This window comes from Ambystoma mexicanum, chromosome 4p, assembly GCF_040938575.1.
Source record: "Ambystoma mexicanum isolate Mex_15411 chromosome 4p, UKY_AmexF1_1, whole genome shotgun sequence".
Taxonomy (NCBI): Eukaryota; Metazoa; Chordata; class Amphibia; order Caudata; family Ambystomatidae; genus Ambystoma; species Ambystoma mexicanum.
Window position 1 is genome coordinate 1,276,920,542 of NC_090927.1, and position 22,456 is coordinate 1,276,942,997.

Consider the following 22,456-nt stretch of genomic DNA (forward strand, 5'->3'; position numbering starts at 1 on the left):
ACCCCTACCAGCACACCTGCAAAGAGGGCCAAGACCAACGGCCAAAGACCCTCCACCTCAGCTGCACGGATCAAGACACGGCAGCAGCACAAATCAAGTGGCAGCACACAGGAGGGGACTTCAACAGGCACCCCAGCAGCCAGCATGCCCACAACAGCAGCACCACAGGTCCCCCCAATGGATGCCACAGAAGGCACTGCTTCTGGTGGCAGCAGCACCATAGGTGACACTGCATTAATGGCAGCATGCTCCGACACAGAAAACGGTGCTGTCGATGTAGGACCCATCCATGACCTGTCTCAATCCCCCTGTTTGTTTCATCCCGTACACCATGAGGATACCACGCAGGGGCACCCACAAGACGACTACTGGCCATCCCCCACAAGCCCTGTGGCAAGGCAACATGAGGTGATCAGCCCCTCTGTGACACCACCGCAAATGGGCATGGCCCAGCAGAGGCAACAGTCCCTCGACCAGGTGATCGTGCAACAGCAGCAACTGGCCACGCTCCTCAAGGAGCATGCTGATGAATGTGGGGGTTCTAAGGCAGTCATAGAAACATCTACTGAGACACTTAGGGCACACATGGAGAGAAGTACAGAGACACTAAGGGCACAAATGGAGAGAAGTACAGAGACACTAAGGGCACAAATGGAGAGAAGCACCGAGAGCCTGAGGGGGGAACTGCATGCGACGTCCAAAGACGTATGTGGTGAACTTGCCGCTGTGCGCCGTGTGCTCACTGAGCTCTCACAAACCCTTAGGGACATGCATGGACGTGAGCAGGCAGAGACATCATCCGTTGCAAGTTCCGTCCAGGGCAGCCCCCAACGTAGATCTGGGAGGAACCTGCGCTCCACAGGCAGGGGTGCCCCTGATACCCGGAGAGGGGGCTTGCAATAGCGTCTGCCCACTGACAATGAGCATCTTTGGACACTGGTGTTCGGGGGGGAGGTAGGAGGGTGGAGGGGGGGTGTTGGGCTTTCTTGGGTGGCGGGTCGATGGGGTGTGTAATATAATTTCACATATGCTATAAACATTACATAATCATCCAATGAGATGTGTGGACATTGATCTTTGTGTACGAGGCCTTTATTGGCGTACAGTCCACATTGTGCATGTTCCAGACACACACAGTGCCACAAGTCCCGTGTCCATGTATCAGCCACCAGGCGTGAGTGCTAGAAGCATGAATCTATGATATTCTGACGAATTTCACGGGCCTCCTGTGCCTCGCGGACTCCTTGAGGTGCTGCCACATCCCCACCCTCATCATGACCATCTTCAGGTGCTTGTAGTTCTGCGTCAGGGGGCATGGGCACATTTCTACGTACGCACATGTTGTGTAGCATGACACATGCCATGACCATCTTTGCAACCTTCTCATGGCGGTACAGGAGTGCCCCGCCAGACCTGCTGAGGCAGCGGAAACGAGCCTTCAGTAGGCCGAATGCCTGTTCAATGACTACACGGGTACGTGAGTGGGCATGGTTGTAGTCCTCCTTATGCTGGTTCTGTGGGTTCCGGAGTGGTGTAAGGAGCCATCTCTTCAGTGGATACCCGGCATCACCTGTATGTGGACAATAAAGGATGTTTGTGGAATGACATTGCTACGTACGCATCCCCCCCCCCCTTCCTGCCAGGTCATTGCCGCATCACATACCCCACATTATCATGCATGAAATGAGACTCACCGAGTAGCCAGGATCTGTTCCCTGCGTGTCGCTCCATGTAGCGTGGTATTGTAGAGTTCCTCAAGACCCATAGAATCATGGGTTGATCCAGGAAATCGGGCACAACAATGTGTAAAGATCCTGTTGGAGTCACACACCATCTGTACATTAAGAGAATGATATTGTTTCCGGTTGCGGTACTGGGCCTCCATGGCATGTGGGACAACCAATTCCACATGGGTGCAGTCGATGGCACCAATGCAACCCGGTATGCCGGCCAGTGCATGGAATCCCACTTTTGTGTTTGTAATATCCTGCTCCGAGCGTGGTAAAGAGATGTAGTCGTCTGCGTGCTTCAGGAGGGCATCGAGCACTTGCGATAGTGTCCGTGACAACAGTGGCTGTGAAATGCCATGCAACTGTCCGACTGTGTGCTGGTAGGTGCCTGTGGCCAGGAAGTGGAGTACAGACACCACCTTCAGTAGGGGTGGGATGGCGGTTGGGCTATCTATCATGCTGACAAGGTCAGCGTGTGTCATGTTCACAATGGCGGTTATGGTGTCCCCGTCCAAACGGTAGAGGGTGTGGATCTGCTCAGCAGTGAGGTTGAACGGATGAGCTCGGAGGCGTGGGATTGCGGGCTGCCTGCGTGGTGGTAGTGGCTGTGCTGGTGGCCCTTGCTGGCCCTGCCTTGCCCTCCTCCTGCGTCTCCTCTGTGCGGCCGGTTGTTGTAGTAGTTGGTGTTCGTCTTCTTCTTGAAGTTGTAGTACTTGCAGTGCTATCAGGTCCCCCAGGGCCAACATCGCTAGTCCTGCCGGTAGCATTTTGGAGTGGGTGTGGTTGTGGGAGGGGGTTGGGTGTGCAATTTTTGTGTTTTCAGGCTGTATAGCCTCCACCTGTGGTGATTCATTCCACCTGTGCCAGCTGCAATCCCCTTTGGGCGAGCACGTCCCGCACACAACGCTGCAATGTGACGCATGGCATCTTGCTATTACAATCATGTATTTAATCCCGATGGCAGTGAAATATTGGCTTATATGTTCATTCTGCTATGGTCCTATTGTTTCACATACTATCTTTGCAGTCGCGAACAAATTTGTGAAGGGTCAGTGGAATGTAGTACTCGATTAACGGTGGACCCTCATGCAGCACTGTACCGAGGTTCACCGACGGGCGGGGCGTCCCATTTGTGAGTGAAGCCAGTTGCCATTTTCACACACTGCCGCACTACATGGATGAATTTGTGATTTCAAGCGGTCACAGATGCCTTATCGACGTGATGTTGCAAATGAGGAATTCGAAGGACAGCGCTTTCGGTTTTCAGCTAGCGGCGAGGAGACGCCCACAGGTCTGACTGCAAATATAACGTTCTATTGTTTAATGTCCTTGGGACAGGGGCCATGGCGAGAATGCAATGATTGATATGAATAGTATGGGATGCGCAATAGCGTAGTGGACGATAAGGCAGGACGTTCCCAAATACATGTTACTTCACAACACTAGAATTCCGGGCTGGAGCACAGTGGATTTTGCAGACTGCATTACGCACAGACTCAATGGAAATTTCAAATGTGATGTGAGTAAATAATCAGGCGTTTTCATACCGGGATGAGGGAATGATGTATGGATGCATGGACAGATGATTTAATTGAGAGTTTGCCATGTACATGGCTTTTCGGAATCTATCCCCTTCCCCTGCGCTATGTGATGCAGAGCTGCCATAGTGGGACCATCGTCTATCTGCCCTTGTTGAACCCTCCCTATCTCGACGCGCCTTCAGACACTTGTGTCTATGCACGTTACTAATCCCATCTAATGGATTCTGTCTTAACAGACGCATGCACACAAACACTCGTTTGTAATAGTGTTTTCACCTCGATTTATATAGTTATGATTCGCAAGGGATTTTTGGGTGGAAATAATCCTTTTGAGTGGGCTAGCATGCATATGGCTGTAGATTTAGTGTGATCATTGAAGTGAGTAATACGTATGAAGTTCTGATGCCCATGCTATTCTTTTTCATTTCATTTGGGTGAGAGGTATCTCCTCCCCTTTTGCCGCTGCCATCTGTATGCCACTCCTGCAGATGGCTTTTACTCCCGACACCTGCTGCTTCGAGTTAATCAGTGGAGCACCATTACGATCTTATGGGACGATCGCCAATGGGCCACATGCCCTTACGCAGTACTAGTGGCTAGGAGCTACATATCAACCTTTCAGCTGGACTAGTGCCTACCTAATGGGACGGCCCTGCGGTTCTCGGCGCTTCCATGTTGCCTTTTTGAATGTGAATGTAGCCCCTGTGTACCATGAAGGAACAGGGCGTCACACAAGAAGAAGCTGGTCATTTATTGCGGATGCAGCCCACAGTAATGAAAAATATTTAGGAGTTTATGACCTAATAGCTGTATGGGCTTGGTGAATTTGATGTGCATTAAAATTTTATTCTGATTTCAACCGTGTAGCGTTATTCTTTGCAAGTAATGTAGCATATTCCTATTTGTGGAGCGGTGTATTGTGAGGAGATCTGCATTGGGTTCCGGCTTCTGGGTATAGTTGCGTGGTACTGTACTGGCCGCGTTTGCCTACGAAGCCCAGTAAGGTCAGGGATGGGGCCTGCCATTATGACTGTTTTAATGATGTCATGCTCTGGGGCGGGGGATTAGCTTTTGTGTAACAGATGCCGGTCAGCCAGGTGGATTGGTGGAATGATGTGATTATCAGAAAATGGCTGGTCACAGGTGCCTGTGTTTGCGTGCGTTTCTTGGAGGGAGACTGAGGTCATGTCCATTGGAATAGCTTCTGTATTCGTGCCATCTGTGCCCTGCAGCTCCCATTGGCCCCTCTTGAGATGAGCCTGGCTGCTCAGTCACTCTGCCAACTTGTGTGGTACATGCTTATGCTGATGGTTGGGTTGTTTACTGGCAAGGGTACAGGGCTGGTGCAGTCTCCCTCAGGATACTGCTTTGAATGTTGCCTTACACTGGTGTCAAGCGATGGGGGCCTGTTGTTGTTTTGTCTCATGTTTCAGTTCATATTGCTGTACTTGAACCTTCACGTGCCTGTGCTGCATCAGTACGGCAATGGTGACATGCCAAATATGGATGGCCACTCACAAGGCACTTGGAGCCCCTACATTCATTTGTTCGTTGGCATGCATGGGTGACTTGTACATTTCACTGGTTGCATTGTGTAACTTCATTGCACCTACGAGGTGTTGTGCAATGTGGGCAGGGAGTGGTGTACAGGCACTCAGTAGGGCCATTTACGGTTGGTTCACGATGCCGTAATTCTCACCATGGCGGAATGGTACTTTCCGCCATGCTTGATGGCGTTAAGTAAATGTCCGCTAGGGTCAGCATTCGCGTACCGTTGCGCCATGGTGGTAATTACGGTTTTGCATGGCGCGCGTGCGCGTACTTGGTGCAGTTAGCGTTGGCGTTCACTACGGTGTCGCTGATGGCATCGTACTTTACGGTGACGGGTCATAATCGCACCGAGCGGTATTCGATGGCGGTATTACATTTCCGCCATCGTTTTTCGATTTCCGCCAGGGTCGTAATGAGGGCCAATGACCTGGAGGATTGATTTCCAGCATCAACACTACCCCTGACATTATTTTGGTTAGAGGTGAGTGAGGATGAGTATCTTAAGTAATGAAAGATACACACCAGTGTCTAATCAAACTAATGAGGCTAGAGTATGATAGGTTATTGTATGTATTTACTTTTTAGAGATATACCACAGAAGACATCACATTCTCATGCTATATGGGGAACCCTGAAAAGTGGTTTCTAGATCCTGAAGAAGGTCGGACTAATAAGAGGACTTAGTACAGTCCAAGATCGACGGAAACATATGTAGATCCAAGAGAGAGGAATTACAACTACTCTAGGAACATCTAATCATATTTTAAGTTACTAAAACAGCACTGATACAAATAGGATTGTCTTATGTTCTGTTGTGATGACTGAGGTCTCACTTTTTCTGTTTAAAAAATAACTAGTGCTTGTGTATGAATGAACGTATGAAAGAAGAGACGATGATGTCAAAAAATGTATGTGGTATAAATATGTTCTGATTTAAAAACGTGAACACTGTGTGTAAAAATAAATAAAATATATTTTTCTATTGGAAGAATGGTCTTTGTAAATTGTGAAAGTATTGCCTGTAGCCGCATACATATCTAGGTCCATTGCTTACTCTTTATATGCCTTACCTGGAGGACCTACGATATTTTCAGGTACCCTTATATTTACCCGAGAGCGTTTCTGACATCTCACTAAATATGGGCGATAAATAGACTCGTTGACAACAGTAGATATACTATTGGGTATGTACTAGGCTCATTAATGAGGAACAAATTGTCAAGAACCTAGTAGCAACGGAAGTCATAAAAGAACACACTACGGAAAAAGAGGGCATAATGGATGAGGCCGTAGGGGATTTGAGTGAGCTATGTATCATGGTGAACGAGGAATGTGGGGCGATTAATTATATGGATATAGAGTTATTCGAGCCAAATGAAAAGGAACTAGGGGTGGAGAACAACACAAACACAGATATTAATACAGATGGAGAAAATACTTACAAGGGCAAAAATGTCACATTGTAAACGAGATAATTAAAAAGGGGCTAAGAGTAAGTTAAAGTTGGTTAAAATAAAAACAAACAACATAGCAAAAAAGAACAGTGTAGCCCTGGCTGAGACATCCTTAAAGGACATTGAGTGTGTGGAGGTAGGAAACCAATTTGAGTTCAATCTGAACTCGAAAGAAAAAGGAGAATGTAGTAAAAATTCCAGTAAACAAGATAATGGGATAGAAAAATGGTTAAAAGAGAAAAATATACAAGTGGTTTGTGAAGGAGTACTATCGACTGAAAACGAAGATATTGGGGCACGAGAGGAAAGCAATGAATCGGTGGTGAGGTATTTGGACGTACCAATGAATAAGGAAATTAAATTGCTTAATCCTAGAGAAAAAGAGATGGACATGGGGGAAATGGGGAGATTGGCAATGAGTAGAAATAGAGGAGATGACTGCAAAATAATGTCAGGAAGAGTAATGGGTAAAGAGGAAAGGGTAATCAATCTGGGAAAGAGTATAAAGATAATCAAGAGACACCAAGGAAGAAAGCCCCTATCTAAATCGGACCTGGCTCCTAGAACTTTTACATAAAATTCCACAACTTCAATGTTTAAAAACCACAGACATAGAGTTATACTCCCAGAATCCGGTAGTTGGGAGAACTGTGCAATCATACAGTTTGGGACAGCAATGATTGTGGAATTGATAAGGGAATATTCCACAGTATTAGAGGATAAAGAATTTGAAATGTTTATATGCATCAATACTGGGAATACTACTGCAAAAAGAAATAATACATTGAAGCAAAATGAGAAGAAAGATCTAGACAAGTGAGTAGAAAGAGAATGGAGAGGTGGATCCCGGATAAGAACTATTTTGAAGCCTGTTGAGATAAGGAAGTTGAGCAGGAAATAATTATTATCTCCTGGAATAGGTTTAGATCCTTTCTACATAAAGATTTAGTGGAAAATTGTAATGTGTTCTCCTTAAAAGGGACGTGGCTTATTGGTTTGATACTTTTAGATGGTTATGAATTGACGAAACCAGAAATATGTGGGGGCAAGGGACAACCAGTGGGGGCGGGCTTTGAATTGGGGTTAAATCTCCCTTAATCATCAGAGAGTATGAAGCATTTGGTCGTTCCCCTTTTGTTATGTGTGCCATCATAGGAAAGTTTGGTTATCCTGGTGAAATACTCCTTATCAATGTTTATTCCCGCCCTGAGGGGAAGGGGGGTGTAAATATGGAAGCTGTGGGAAGGTTATAACTGACACAATTGAAGGTTGGTTGATTGAATCCCCTAAAGCAGACGTACTTGTAGTGGGGGACTTCAATGCCTATTGAGATAAGGCCCTAGAGGAGATGGAAAAATTGTTTGATCTATGTGGGGGGTTTGAGATAGTCCCTCCATCTGATCTGGGCCTGTTCGGATTTAAGCACAGACACTCCTTATAAATTAAACATGGGATCACCTGGGAAATATTTTTGGAGATTGTCTTACTTAGAACCAAGAGTCTGGGGGGGAAAGACATACCACCTGGGCAAACGGTAAAGTGAGTTAACGTTGAGATTATATGTTTGCAAGTAAGGGTATTAAAAACAGATGACATTTTTTGAACATATATCGACACCCCTTAGCGATCATAAAGTATTAAAATGTAAATTGCCTAAGCCTCACCAGAAGAGAGGACCAATAGGCAATGATATGAATATACAAAATACAGCAGGGGGAAACGGGATATTCTGGACAGAAAAAAAACCTGGATCAATTTGACAAGATGTTTAATATACTACCTCTAGATGAACAAGATATTGCCCTTAAGGGTTTGCAGGTGATAGGGGATCTATTGGGTACGATACAGAAAACCAACAGACGAGTCACCATAGAATGGGTAAAAAACATAACTTATATGATAGCCAGATTAATTATAAGAAAAAGGGGTTAAAGTAGAAATAAACAATGGCAGAATGCTTTGTCCTACTACCATGAAGCAGTTCTTTGTGAGGATCCCCACACCTGGGCAACCTGTAAATAAAGTATATCAACAAGCCTAGTCCATATATGTTTAAGATAGTCTTGTTTCCTGCTAAAATGTTCTACTACCTCAATGTATCTAGTTTAGCAGAGTTTCTTTGACCGTTCGTCGACGGATCCCTCATGGGTGAACTACCTTTAAAGCAGGAGCCACAGGGCGCCGAGATTCCTCAAAGAAATCTCTGTCGAGAGAGCAGCTTCGACCTTTGCGGTGCTTGTCGACGATCAGTCGTGGACGTCCTGTGAAGATGAGGCGTGCAGTGCACCTCGATGACAAGAGTTTGTTGCTGCAAAGATGACTTGATGAACGTAGGCCCGGCAGAGGGCGTTTGGTGTAGGCGTTGACGGTCGGGACTCTACCACAGCTGGCTTTCGGATCTTCGCTGGTCTGTATCTTTGTGGACTGCGGTTGGCTGGAAACCCACCGGCGGATTCTCCCTGGTTCATCTGCGACCTTGACTTTCTCTGGTGGGACAAAGCGGTCGACGGTGATGGCAAGGGAGTCCTTTGTTTCAAATGTTATAGGCAATGGTGGAGCGTTGCGGCTCCTGTCGTTGAGCAGCACAGCGTCAAGCTGTCCCCGCTTCTGGGCAACACGACTCGACAGGCTTCCAGCGGTTACGGCAAACCTCTGAACCCTGGTCGAGGAGGATGCACTTCGATGTCCGGGTCAGGTACTTTACTTCAGATTCCTCACCGATCCCCGTCTCCTGTCGACAGTCTTTCGGGACTGGCTTCCAGGGTGCCTTGGTGAAGATTAGCTTTCTGCACTATGTTCCCTCGTAGCTCGGGAAGAGGTTTCCTATCCAGATCCTCTCTTGGATCAGTGCTTGACAGACACAACAGCTTTCGAATTGGGTTGAAGGAAAGCAGCAGCAATTCTTCTTCTTCCAGCTGGGCTTCAAGGATAAGCAGCTTCAAGTTTCAACTTCAGCTTCTGAACAATTCTGGTAAGTGAGAAGTCCCCAGATATACTGTTTTGTCTCTCATTCACACTGCTGGGCCAAGCTCAGGCAGCCAATCATTCAAAAGGGAATTCATGCAGGCAGGCATCCAATCAGGCTCCCAGTGCACTCAGGCCATTTTCTTCCATCTAGACACCCATAACAGGGAATGTGGATTGGGACAAGCACCCAGCCTTTCAGCACACCACACTGCATCCATGTCAGGCAGGGCTGTCTCATTCTGTGTCACACACAGACAGATACCAGACACCCATTACATGAAGTGCATATTGGTTACACACACTATTCACCCAGGACCCACCCCAAGGGTGTACCCACAACAAACCGTCACTGAGAAGGCTCCCACCAGTCTGGCCTAGACTTCCCCACAATACCATATATGGTTCTTCCACCCAGCAGACAGTCCGGGGAAGGGACAGCGGCAGGGCTTCCCAGGACTTTGGGAAAACAAGGTAACAGGCGATAGACACCAAGAGGATGATTCCTATGGCAGGGCCTGGGCATCCCAAAATGGAGGATACTCAGAGCACCTGTCAAATTCAGCATGGAGATGCCAACAGCCCATTCCCCGCTCTGTGGGCCACACACAGGTGCCTAAAAACATACACTAGGGGTACAGGGTTTTACCCCCACCCATGGGTGCCATAAGGGTCCAAGGGTCTGTTCACCACAACCAAAAATAGGAAGAACTGCACTGCCAGGAGTCCCACATGGACTCCTGTGCAGAAAACAACACAGAACACACATGATAAGGGAGTACAGGACAAGGACATGGAGGCCCTGTGCCTCCAATGCATTTCCAGCATCACAGTCCATCTCTTCTTTTTCTGCGGGTTCCTCAACTGGAAGAGGAGGATTGGATGGAAACATTGCGGTAACTATATGGAGTGGATTTCAGATCACGTGCCTGGTGCCTCTCTTGGTTGGTAATGCAGGCAGGACAGCAGTTCTGGAACCTTTTCATCTGATTACGTGCACTGCTGGTCTGTAGGACAGGCCAAATAGTGTCTTATCATGGATCATCTCCAGGACCCAATCTCCTGCTTTGAGAGTCAGCTCTGGACTGGACTGGCCTCAGCAGCTTCCACCTGGAGGGATTCCCTCAGCAGCGTTGTCACCAGAAGTGGAGTCTTACTGTTATAGAGAATGGCATGGTAAATTATTTAAACCTCTGCTGACGAGATGCACATGCTCTGTCCAGTTACCCCCCATCGAAAGGATGCACTTAGTCGGGCACAACATTGAGTGGTTTTCCTATGAGCCCATTTAATCTCCGGATAATACAGGTTTCGAAAAGTGCACTTCTGATCCCCAAGCCTCTAATGTGAAAGCTGGACCATTATCAGAATGGAGTTTGAGTAGCTGTCATGGCTACTATACCTCTGAGTAGCCTGTATAACTGATTTGCAGGGTGGTCTCTTTTGAGGAATCATCCAGCTGAGCCTAGTGCAAGAGCCCACTATTACTAGAATCTATTTGTACTTATTTATTGCTGGTAGTGGGCCTGCATGATCCAGATATTGAATCTCAAAAGGCGAGGTTGCCTTTCTTAAAGGAGCCTCTAGGTTTTTTGTTGTGATCCACAGTTGTCTTCAGACATGTGTCACAGTTCACTATGTATAATCCTGGCCACCAATACCTGTCAAGGAGCAGCTGTGCAGTTGCAGTAACCCCAAAATGGGTAGATGCAGGTCTATTAGCCTTTCCTTGTCTGCTCTATTGGCGATTAATCTTTGAATAGGATCCCCTTTTTTCATAGGAATTGTGACTGCTGCTTTATTATTCTCAATGTCATAAGTGTCATTACTTTGGAAACCTTTCGGCATTGGTATAATACCCAAACAAGCTTCTTTTTTTTCCTCATCCATTGCAGTTGCTTAGCGAGTTATGGCTGCTATCGTTTTCCTCACTGTGTGTTCTTTGGCATATTTATCTGCTAATGCATTGCCAATGCTATGAATGTGCTCCTGTGTGCATCAACCATAGCAAAGGGTAAGTCTGCTTAAGGTCCCAAACTTATTTCCAGATTTGCCTTGAAGCAATAGTTTTATGCCTAATGTCTCTAAAGTCATTTTAAATCCACCAATGCACATCAGTGTTATAAGTCCTGAAAATGTAATCTGAGACTACTAGTGTGAGTCTCCCTGGCGCAATGCAAGCAGCAATCCATGCAATTTAGCAGTCTGGGCAGACATGTCTTGCAGATGCTTTGTTGCAATATCAGTATGTATACATTTGTTTTGTTCTTTTTTTCTTTATTCAAGGGCATATAGTTGTAACAACTTTTTACACTATCAATAGGAAATTCATTTTTCAAAAAAACAATTTACACTACAAACATTTCTAGTTTAAAACATCAATATGGTACCATTACTCGGTACAAATTAATTTGTTAAAAACAGTACAATTAAGTAAAAAAGGCCCCCCCCAAAAGATAAACCTTTCCCACGTATTCTTCTAAGAAGCCTTAGTAAAACCTGTATAACAAAAACTTAAGCAAAGCCCCAAAAAATAAGCCCTTTGTTTCCAGCATGATTTGAGTTCTGAGCCAGACCTGATACGCGGCAGAAACAATCACTTCAAGGCCAGATTTGCCTTGAAGCAATAGTTTTATGCCTAATGTCTCTAAAGTCATTTTAAATCCACCAATGCACATCAGTGTTATAAGTCCTGAAAATGTAATCTGAGACTACTAGTGTGAGTCTCCCTGGCGCAATGCAAGCATCAATCCATGCAATTCAGCAGTCTGGGCAGACATGTCTTGCAGATGCTTTGTTGCAATATCAGTATGTATACATTTTTTGTTGTTCTTTTTTTCTTTATTCAAGGGCATATAGTTGTAACAACTTTTTACACTATCAATAGGAAATTCATTTTTCAAAAAAACAATTTACACTACAAACATTTCTAGTTTAAAACATCAATATGGTACCATTACTCAGTACAAATTAATTTGTTAAAAACAGTACAATTAAGTGAAAAAGGCCCCCCCAAAAGATAAACCTTTCCCACGTATTCTTCTAAGAAGCCTTAGTAAAACCTGTATAACAAAAACTTAAGCAAAGCCCCAAAAAATAAGCCCTTTGTTTCCAGCATAATTTGAGTTCTGAGCCAGACCTGATACGCGGCAGAAACAATCACCTATGACTCGGCTACAAAGAGCATACTCCAGAACTGGTAGTCTCCTGCACGACCTATACTTATCGTAGGCTCTGTCATAACTGGCACTCAACATTGGGCAGGACATCAAGATGTGTCTTGTTTGTCACCCGCAAATCCGACAAAGTCGCTGTTTAAATGGGATGCCCTGCCATGCTCCCCTGATACTAAAAACGGACAAAATGTCCAGGCGCAACTGCAGGACAAAATGGATCAGAACGGGGAGATGCCACTTCATCAAATACTGCCTTGGGCCCTGGAGAAACCCCCTTTGGTGAGCATAGTATGCATATTTACGACTTGCCTCTAGGGAAGCAAGAGTCTGGATCCTATCATGAACTCTACTTGTGACATCAGCTTTCTCAGATAAACAGGGACCCCATGCTGTAAGCGACATGGCGGAGATAGCTCTGTGCAGGAAGCCTCTACCGTGCTCTCTAGTTCCCTGTAACATAAACTGTGGGAATAGCGTTCTGCATGGGCCACACTGGAGTGCATTAGCGAGAGGTACCCGTTTCTGCCAGATCTCATAGTGACCCATAGTTTGCAGGCTGCCACCGTCCAGGTAGAGACCAGCGACTGCAAGCCCAGTTACAGTCTTATCTCCACCATGATGTTGCCAGGCAAACCCAGCAGAAACCTCAGGATCTTTCCCTCTAATTTTGGGAGCCTGTTTATTGCTCTCCTATGGAGAGTCTCCAGGGTGTACAGAATCCCAGTCACGCTACTAGTTTTATATGCAATTATCTGTGCCTCTAGTGAGTGTCCCCCCCCACATATCAATCCCCTTCTTAAAGGTCAACCACTTTGCCCATACCCTAGGTTTTCTGGTGTCATATAAATAAGTATGGGTCGGGACACACTTACCTGTTGACCCAAGTACCTATAGCTATTTGTTATTTACAGTTTGTTGGGGCCAAAAGAAAAAAATACTTCTCCATGTGTAAAATGTCAGACCACTGCTGTGCATGCAGCAGCATATTTGGAACATGTTCCAACAGCTGGTATGGCAGAGCCATCACAGTAAATTATTTGGAAAAAATCAAACAATGGCATGTCAGGCAGCAATGTGTCTGGCTCTGTGTCCATTGTCCAAGTCAATTCACTCATTCTTTGCAGTTCTGCTTTATAATGATACTTTACATCTGGAGCATGTTGAGATGGTGACCGTTGAATCCATCTAGTATGTAATGCCTTTGCATTGGGCACGCTAGCTTTTGTGGCAGTCTCAAGTTGAGCTAAAGGTGTATTTATGTGTGTAGTTCTATTTGCCGCCAACGGCCTTTCCTTTGAATGATCATCAACTGAAGACAGAATCTTTTCCTCCGGTGTAAATCTTAAGTTAGGTGTGGAATATACATGTGACTTATATGCAATTGGTTAAGTCTCCCCTACATTGCAAACTGTGTATGTGAATGCATTATCTCCCACAAACAGGTTTATTACTAAGTCTTTTTCTGTATTTCTGTCTTGCAATGGACCAGTTTGAATCTTTAACGAATACACATTGTGCAGAATGTGAGTGTGTTCTGGCAACCAATGCCCTCATCTGTAAGAATGAATCCTGAGAAGGTAGCCTCACAATTAGCTATTCTTGTGAATGACTTGCTGAGTGTGTGGACTCTGCATTCTGTAAAACTCGTAGGGCAGCAGTGTGTTTTTTCTCAACTTTCACATCCTTCCCCTCAGTTTTAGAATGGTCTGTCGGCTTCACCTGTGAGGTACGAGATTAACTCTCATCAGTGCCTTACTTTTTTGGACTTTTCATTTGTCTTCTGTCTCTGAAATCATAGTCAGTAGGTGTAAACAGGTACTGCCCCCTAGGTTCACTCCAAGATAGTCTTCCCCTGTGAGTGCCTTGGGGATAGGTGGTTTGCAGCTGTCCCAGCTTTTCTGAAGGACACTTGGGTATGTCCTCATTTCTGGAAGGGCATGGCCCTAATATAATTCTCAGTGTCTAGCTGCACTCCTCCTGCGTCTATCTGTCCTTGTAGCTGCTGGGCAGGCGCTATGTAATGCTGCACAGCATATTGCAGTGCAAGGTTACGCACAGTGTCAAAATGTGCAGCCAGTAGTTGATAGTCAGTTTTGTAAAAAGGGGCCTATGCGGTTTTGATGAAACCGGGCTACAAATTCTAGTGACAGGTTGGGTGTGACTAACGGTCCATGTCTAGCATTTGTTTGTGAATAAACTAGATTACCCTCAAACCAGTTGACATGATTTGTATGTGTTAAAGCCAATTCAGGAAACTGGTATGGGCGATATTGGATGATGTTTAAGGCTCCCCTTATCAGGAGGGTTGCATACAAGTAATTTACCTTGTTGTCTGGGGTTTACAAGTAATTGAAGGGTAGCCCTCCCAGTTGCCTGACCACCACTGTAAAGTCTATATTAACTCACTGACCGTGTGATAGCCAATCGAACACCGCCATCCTGCAAGGGATGGGAATATTGATTTCCTGATGTGCCATCTTCTGTACCCACCTAACCTCTTTTGATTAAAAAAGCTTTTTAGAAAAATATTTTTGCCCGGTCTGTTTATCATGACTGGGGAATTTGGTTATTTTACTATTAGCAATGCTACAGTCATCTCTAAGGCATCCCATCTGTGCAGGGTGCCAGCTGTCTTGATTGCCTATGATTTAGGCGTGACCATGAGCCTCTTATTTCCACCTCGTTTGAGGCTGTGAAAACAGACCCCTGGTCATCAGTCATTCATGTCAAAACTCACCATAGGCTGTATCTCAGCGCTAAAAGACAGGCATGCCTAGGTTCATGTGCTTATCAACATGATTAAACATATATAGCCAGGAATTGTGAATTTCTTGGACTCCGAGATACCGCTTTGATGCATTACTCTGAATTATACACTTGACACAGGAGTTATTATGTTAATGCATTTAATATGGTCCCCTATCTGGTGAGGGTTCTTATTTTCTTTAAACAAGCAAAAGCAGGTATAACATAACATAACATCACACCTAAAACAAGATTGCCATGTGGGCAAAGAGCATGTTTGAATGGATAAATATAACAAGTGGAGGTTTTAGTTTAACAGCATGTGTGACCTTTGTCTCATGAAGTTATGCTACACTATACTACACACCACCAGTTTCCATGCACCCAGCAAGCTCCCACCCATCACTCAAATTTAGAGCGTAGTGTGCTTCAAATGAAATTGCTCCTTCTTGGGTTGCAGAGTTCTACTCAGCTGGGCCTGGCAGTCTCAGGCCTATCTGCTGCTACTCTGCTCTGCACTCCTCCCCAACCCCTCCACCTTCAATGAACTAGCAAGTCTGCTGGGCTTCCTTCTTTCTCCTTTTTGTGCTCGGGCTTTATATGTATAAAGTAACATGGTTTGCCTGCACGTCTGCATTGTCATATCCGTGATCTTGAACAGTTAGCCCTAGGGCTTAGTGTGTCACTGTGATCGTTGAGTTAGGTCTCCTATGTATTTTCATATTTTCTCTGGCTCCATCTCTGCACTCCAGTTTCTTTTTACCACCTCCTCTTCCTCGGGCATAGCCTTTCTGTCTGAGTTTATACTTTGTGTCTGCTGGGCCCTTTGCCCCTGAGCATTACTTTCCTTGTCTGCTGCAAGTGATCTTTGCCACCACCTGTCTCTGGGTCATGTTGCCTTTCTCTTTTTTGTCAGCATCTTGAGGTGACTCGAGCAAAGTCTCGGTCAGTCACAGGACTGGAGACTGAATCTGGGCAAAGTTTCCCCGTTGCCCTCTGCTTTCTGCAGCTCAAAGTTCCATTTCGCTCCACCCACTGCCCCCTTTCTTTTTGGCCCAGAACAAGTCAGTTAATCACTGCTAGTAGCAGCAGACTGAGAAGTCTGACATTTTGCTTTCTGCAGCACTGGCACTTCTCCACAGTAAACTCTTACGCAGGTTTGGATTTAGTTGTCATTTAGTTGTGTTCCTACCAAGCATATGCCAATGGTATATCGGTAGAGCATTCACAGGAAATCATTGCACCATTTGCTCTAAAGCTGCATGTCCACTGATGGAAGGTCATTGCACACTCCACTGCATCGTCTGAGTGCTTTTTTCTCTACTGTGGCAGTGAAAAGTTCATCATTGATTTTTGTAAAAACATGGTCTCTTCCAGGCCTGAGACAGAGCCCTGCACTGTTTTAGTGAATTTGCAGCACCTGCCTGTCTGTCCAACCAGCTTAGATAATGAGGCAATGCTGCCAACTTTTGGGTGTGAACTTTGTGGTCAGAGACTCTACTCAACCTGATGAGACCAAGCTCAATACAGTTCTTCCCTCTGCCAGTGCCCACATAGTGACAGAAGGACCGCCTGCTGGCTTTATTTATCCTTATCACATTTTTCTTGGCTCCATTTCATTCACTCAGAATTTAAGGCATTTGCTACTCTCCCCCTAAAATGCTCAGTCAGCCTTTATCCGCCACACTCTTTAAATGCCAATTTCTTAAACCATCTAATTAGAACTGTGTATGCGCTTCCCCTCTGGCTCAAATCGCAGCCCCTGCACATATCTTTTGTGTGAGGCAGGGTCGTTGGTGGCTTATTGCTAACACCTCTTTTGCAACCAGTGAGATACTAGTTTGTTTTAACAGAACGAATGGTGACGCTTTACTTGACTCAGAAGGCCTAGAGTAATGTTCACCCAATATCTCAACTTTCCTATCTGGGAAAGTTAATGGAAGCAATAGCCCCACAACAACCTAAGGCATTTTAGACTGGGTCCAGAGTTATTGGTCCTCACGGTTGGTGACAATATCAGGAGAGTGCTGGATGCAACAGTATCCTTATAGGATCTTTTGGCAGCATTCCGTGCTTTCAACCATCCTAGTGTTTGCCGGCCAACTTTTCTGCTTGGGCTTCAAAAATAGTGATTTGTATTGGCTGAGATCTTTTTGAACGCAAAGATCACAAACTGTGGTTCTCCCCTGTTTCAGTTGGTCCCTAAACTATTACCTGCAGGGTTCCTCAGTGCTCTTTTTGTTTATTCGTTATCTTGCAAGTCAAAGAAAAAAACACCACCCTACAACTATTGGGAACTGACCGCTGTAACATGATCCGCCCACCAGACCCCTTTTTATAGGTCACTGGTCACCTGACGGAACTAAAACCTAAGAAGAATTTACAAACCATTACTACAGTCGATCTTTTCATTAACCCAGAGTCTGTCTACAGTGTTCCAGTTATTACCTCATTTGATGGCTTCCCATCTGGGAATTCCTGCTGCGGGGTGTAGGCACGACTCCCCCATGATGACTTCTGTTAGTTAATGAGAAATCTTCTTGTTCTTACCATTTAAAACCAGTTTGGGAAATCACATGTATGCCTGTGACCGTGGCTCCAATTCCTGCATTTCAGTCCATCACAAAGAGCATTCTCATAAGGGTTCATGGAAAGAATAAGCAGTGATAAAGCCAATGGAATCGGGGACATTTCTGAACAGTCAGCAAGGAAAGAAACCCACAGGGCTTGGGGCTGTGATGTAATAGGGGGTGTAGTCAACGTTATTTAATTAATGGTTATTCGTCTGTGATGTTTCATTTGCTTGATTTTTATTTTTCATTCGTTTCCCATGCTTCCTCCACACCTTGTAGCCCAACAACATTACCTCAGTGTGGTGCAGAGGATGCAGATGTTGTACAAATATTTTCAAGCTTTTGATTGTTGCTTAATTTCTGGAGAGAGGTCGCTGAAAGATTATCTGAATTTTCTCATACGACTTTCTACAGTCTGGTCTCCAACTGCCTGAAGGTCAGGCCTCTACTCATTTTTTTACTTTTCATCTTTGTTATATTCACACAATGACTCCTCGCCCGAAACTGAAAGTCAAGCGGATCCTTAGTTGCTCACAGTGGTTTTGCACTCTTCTTGATGAATATCCTATCGAGCTAGAGGTCTCTTGTCTGATTTGGCCTTTATCATGCAATATGAGGGATGGGGGGTGGGCTTTAATTGCTATTTTACATAGTTACCTATTGCATTGATTGCATTGACTAATGCAACAAGATTATTGTTGTAAAGATTGTCATTACTATATTTTCTTTCTTTTTTATGTATTATAAATGTTGATTCTAGATGTTGCATGGTTTATAAGCGCAAATAAAAAAGAAAATATACAAGTACCATGTACAAACTCAACAGAAATTGTGTGCTATGACATTCAGGGTGTACACCTCCTACACCGTTTGTGATGAAACTGGGTACAAGGCCTGTTGCATGAAACATATATAATACCTTTTCCCTTTTGTATGTGAATAGTTTCCATAACACTTTGATCACTTGGCTGTGCTGCTTCCTCCTTGTGCCCAAATCCAGTATCACTCAATCTCCCTTCCTTCCCCCAAATTATGGAATGCACTCATGTACTCTTCATGCTGTGTTCTACTACTGTTTCTTTCCAATCTTCCATCAAAACACTTCTTGCTTCTACCAAATCGCTAAGAATATAACATAAGGTTCTTTTCCCTTTTTCTTCCTGGTATTTTTGTTACCATTCCTTTTTGCAATTATGTACAGCAATTTGGTGTATCAGCTTTATAATGCCAAATAAATGTAAGATAACACATGTACTACAAATGTTTTGATTGGTCTAGATATATACTTTTGTGTGCGGTGTGTTGAGTCGACACCTGTGGCTTGATTTTCTTACTAATCCTTAAAAAAAATAGTTTCCAGTCATGACCATATGAGCTGCAGTGCATGCAAAATATCTTACATTTTGGTCTTACTGTGCAACAGTGCATTGCACTTTCATAGTTGTGTCCACACATCAGTGACAAAAAACGATTTCTCTGAAATTCTAATCATTTTATAAGGAGTTGCAGATTAATTGTTTATTTCTACTTTTTCCAATTGCAGGCCCTTTGATTGCCTCCACTGTATTTTCATTAACTGCAAAAGAACATGAAGATCCATGCTTTCTAGATCATCAGGATTTGGAGAGAAGGCATTTTAATCTTTCATCAAGTAAGTGACAATAGCTTCTTGATGTGACAAAAACAGTAATTATGGCTGTTGCAGAGGCATTTTATTGTGCTGCATGAGTGGGCATTTCTTAAGGGCAGGCTCAAGGGAGGGTGTATGTGCAATGTGAGAATGGATAGCCTTGTTGGTACTGCCATCGCTGCTATTGCCATTGTAAGCCCCATGTGCTGCCAACATATTTCTGTGCACCCTCCAATGACACCTTCATAAGCCTGGCATTGTCATAATGCATACAATATAATGGGGCAACATTTCAAGTTGCAAGTAACTACCCAGCCATAACCAGTCCCTCACCACCTCAATTCTATACACACACACAGCACACCATTTCTTACTCGCCAAGCGTCAAATGTCACTAGCCAATGGTTTGTTGTGAGTGCAAATTTTACACCCTGCAAAATAACATTACATGTGTCGGTGCTCCTAACAAATGCCAACTGCAGCCCCCAGTGCCTCAATATTGTCATATGTGCCTGTTAAGTCATCTTATCATGCAATATATTTTAGATTTTTTCTTTAAGAAATAAAATAGCGATCCAGTGGTCTTGCAAGGGTTAGGTCTTGGACAACACTTGCGATAGTATCTTGTAACAGCTTTCTTCTTACTATGTTTTTTGCCAGATTTGTTCTTTACCGTGCAGTTTTAAATGGCTATTCTCTCACCCTTCTCAATTTTATCTGGCCTTCGTGGACTTGTCAAGCACCTTTGACTGTTTTAATTCCCATTTTATGGAACATTTTAGAATGCAATGGTTTTCTTATTCTATTCTGGACATCCTGAAAAAGCTTCGTACGGACTTGGAAGTCTGAATCAAGTATGGTCCTAATGGTGAACCATCTGCACCTTTTTTCCGTCAGTGCATGGGCTCCAACAGGAGTGCACTCTTGCACCACTTTTTTCAACTTTTTTATTGATGACCACCTTAGAGATGTTGGTGATGTCCCTACCATGGGTGGCCGTTTGCTCTGCTTAACACTGTATGTTGACAATTAACTTTTGCTCGATAGCTGTATAGAATTTATTGACTCCAGAGCCTTTACATTATATATTTGCAAGTCCAGCTTAATGTAGTTTTGGTAAGTGTGAAAACAAACATGCCCTGATGTGCAATGATGTTGGAATGAATGTTGTTCTTATGATTATTTATTCATTAGGGTTAATGTTGTTTTCAAGTGGCACACCGATGTACACAGACATTCAGTAAGAAAGAAATCATTTAATCTTGCACTCTTTCGCTTGGCAAAACACACCGGGAGTAAATCAGTAAAACCAATACTTATGGCTTATCGAGCAAAGACGAAGTCTGAGGCAATATGGGCCTGGCATCTGGGGTTTTGCAGACACTACTGGATTGTCTGTTATTGAGAATAACTTTCTAAAAAAAACTCCTGACGCCCCCGGTCAACAATATGTCTGTGTATCACATGAGGGAATTGGTCCTATATAGAAGACTATATAAAATTAAAACCGCTCCCTCTATGGTGTTCAGTGTGATCCAACCCTTCTGCCACACTTAACTACAGATGTCTTACTGGATCTGCTGGCTGAACAATGATGTACAGTATAAATTCCCCAGGCTAACGTTTATCAAACAATAATTTGCCAAACGTAGCCTGACAAATTGGTTTGACAACTTATTTGTTAGACAATCATTTTATTTCAAGTTTGTTTATTGTGCCAAGAGTGACATTGCATCAGTACAAGCAAGAGTACTTCATTTGACAATCATACATCATGGCTGTGAAAGACCGATTCAAGCATTCTACCTGTTCTGGGGAAAACTGTCTATATACGCTCCTTGCTGACCTGATAAAGAATGAATTTGTTACCACTTAACTCGACCATTGTTAATTAGATCATAAGGAAGATTTATTGCATTGTGTGTTTTTCTGTCCGGTTTAATGTAGTAGCGAGGCAGAGGATTTTAATTCTTGCTAAGCGCATGTGTTTTAGACGGTGCCATCCTGCATTGCTAGACCTTCGGCTTCTCCCTTACCAGTCTGTTTTGTTCTTAGAGAGTATACAATGTACGCTTGATCCAATGTACACTTTTAGAATGAGGACTTTTTGATATTGTGGTATTGTTCTTTATTTTGTTGTCATGTATGTATGTATGTATGCATTTTTTGCTGTATTTGATTTTATGCTTTATAGATAAATGGTTTGATTCAAAATAAAGTAAATGTACTTCTCTCAAAAATGTACAACCTATTCCTTCGAGGCTCTCGGAATGTTGTCTTCGTCCCCAAAAATGCATCTGTTGGTTAGTCTCTGCACTTCAGGATTTACAATCTGTTCCTGAGAGGGATTAGAATGGTGCATTTGTGTTTCTGTTTTCTAACTTTAGAATTTTCATCTTCTCCTGCATAAAGTAATGGGAAGTAGGACCCCTCTTTCTCCAATGAAGTATACTCCAATGGAGGAACAAAACCCAAGCTTTGCAGTTAATTTGCATACCCATAGGGCATTGCTACATGGCTCCGATCCAGTTAACTGTGAACTGTGGAACTGGCCAACCTAGGGGGGGTGGAGGGGTGGCTGAAGGAATTCCGGGGGAGGAGGGGTGGCGGACGCGAGGCCTTCAAAAAGTGAGTGTAGTGACTGCTTCTAATAGAAAATATAGGCAGATATGGCATCTGGGGGGCCTGGCAGCACTGTTTACTCAAGTGGGTGTGGGGGCTCGACAGACAACAATACTCATGGGGAGGTGCACCATAAAAAGGATTGAATATCACTGCTCTGATCTCAAGTTGAACTTCCAGTGATGGCTACCAAGAGGCATTCTGATTGTTTTGCATTCAAGCTGAAATGTCCTTTCCCACCTTTCAATTCTTTCATTAGTGTGTCCTGACTGAAATCAGGTCTGGAAAAAATATGAAATCCACAGTGATAAATCCATTTGCTGGTCTACTTGGCATACATTACTGGCTCAAGGGCCACAAAATAGGAATGGGTCAGTCACCTCTGAATTATAGGTTCTGTCAGAAGGAGACACAATGAGCCCTTTGGTTAAAAAAAATCACATTGGTTCAGTTGAGAAAGTGCTACATTG

General features: G+C 44.2%; 1 protein-coding gene across 2 annotated transcripts in view; it reads left to right on the top strand.

Annotated features, from left to right (window-relative positions):
* LOC138453798 (zinc finger protein 250-like) overlaps positions 1–22,456 on the top strand; it is a 303,566-nt gene that overhangs the window by 78,765 nt on the left and 202,345 nt on the right. For both annotated transcript variants that reach the window (XM_069606964.1, XM_069606965.1), the window contains exon 3: positions 19,278–19,385. In XM_069606964.1, coding sequence (XP_069463065.1) covers positions 19,278–19,385 — 108 coding nt within the window. The remainder of the gene's footprint in view (positions 1–19,277; positions 19,386–22,456) is intronic.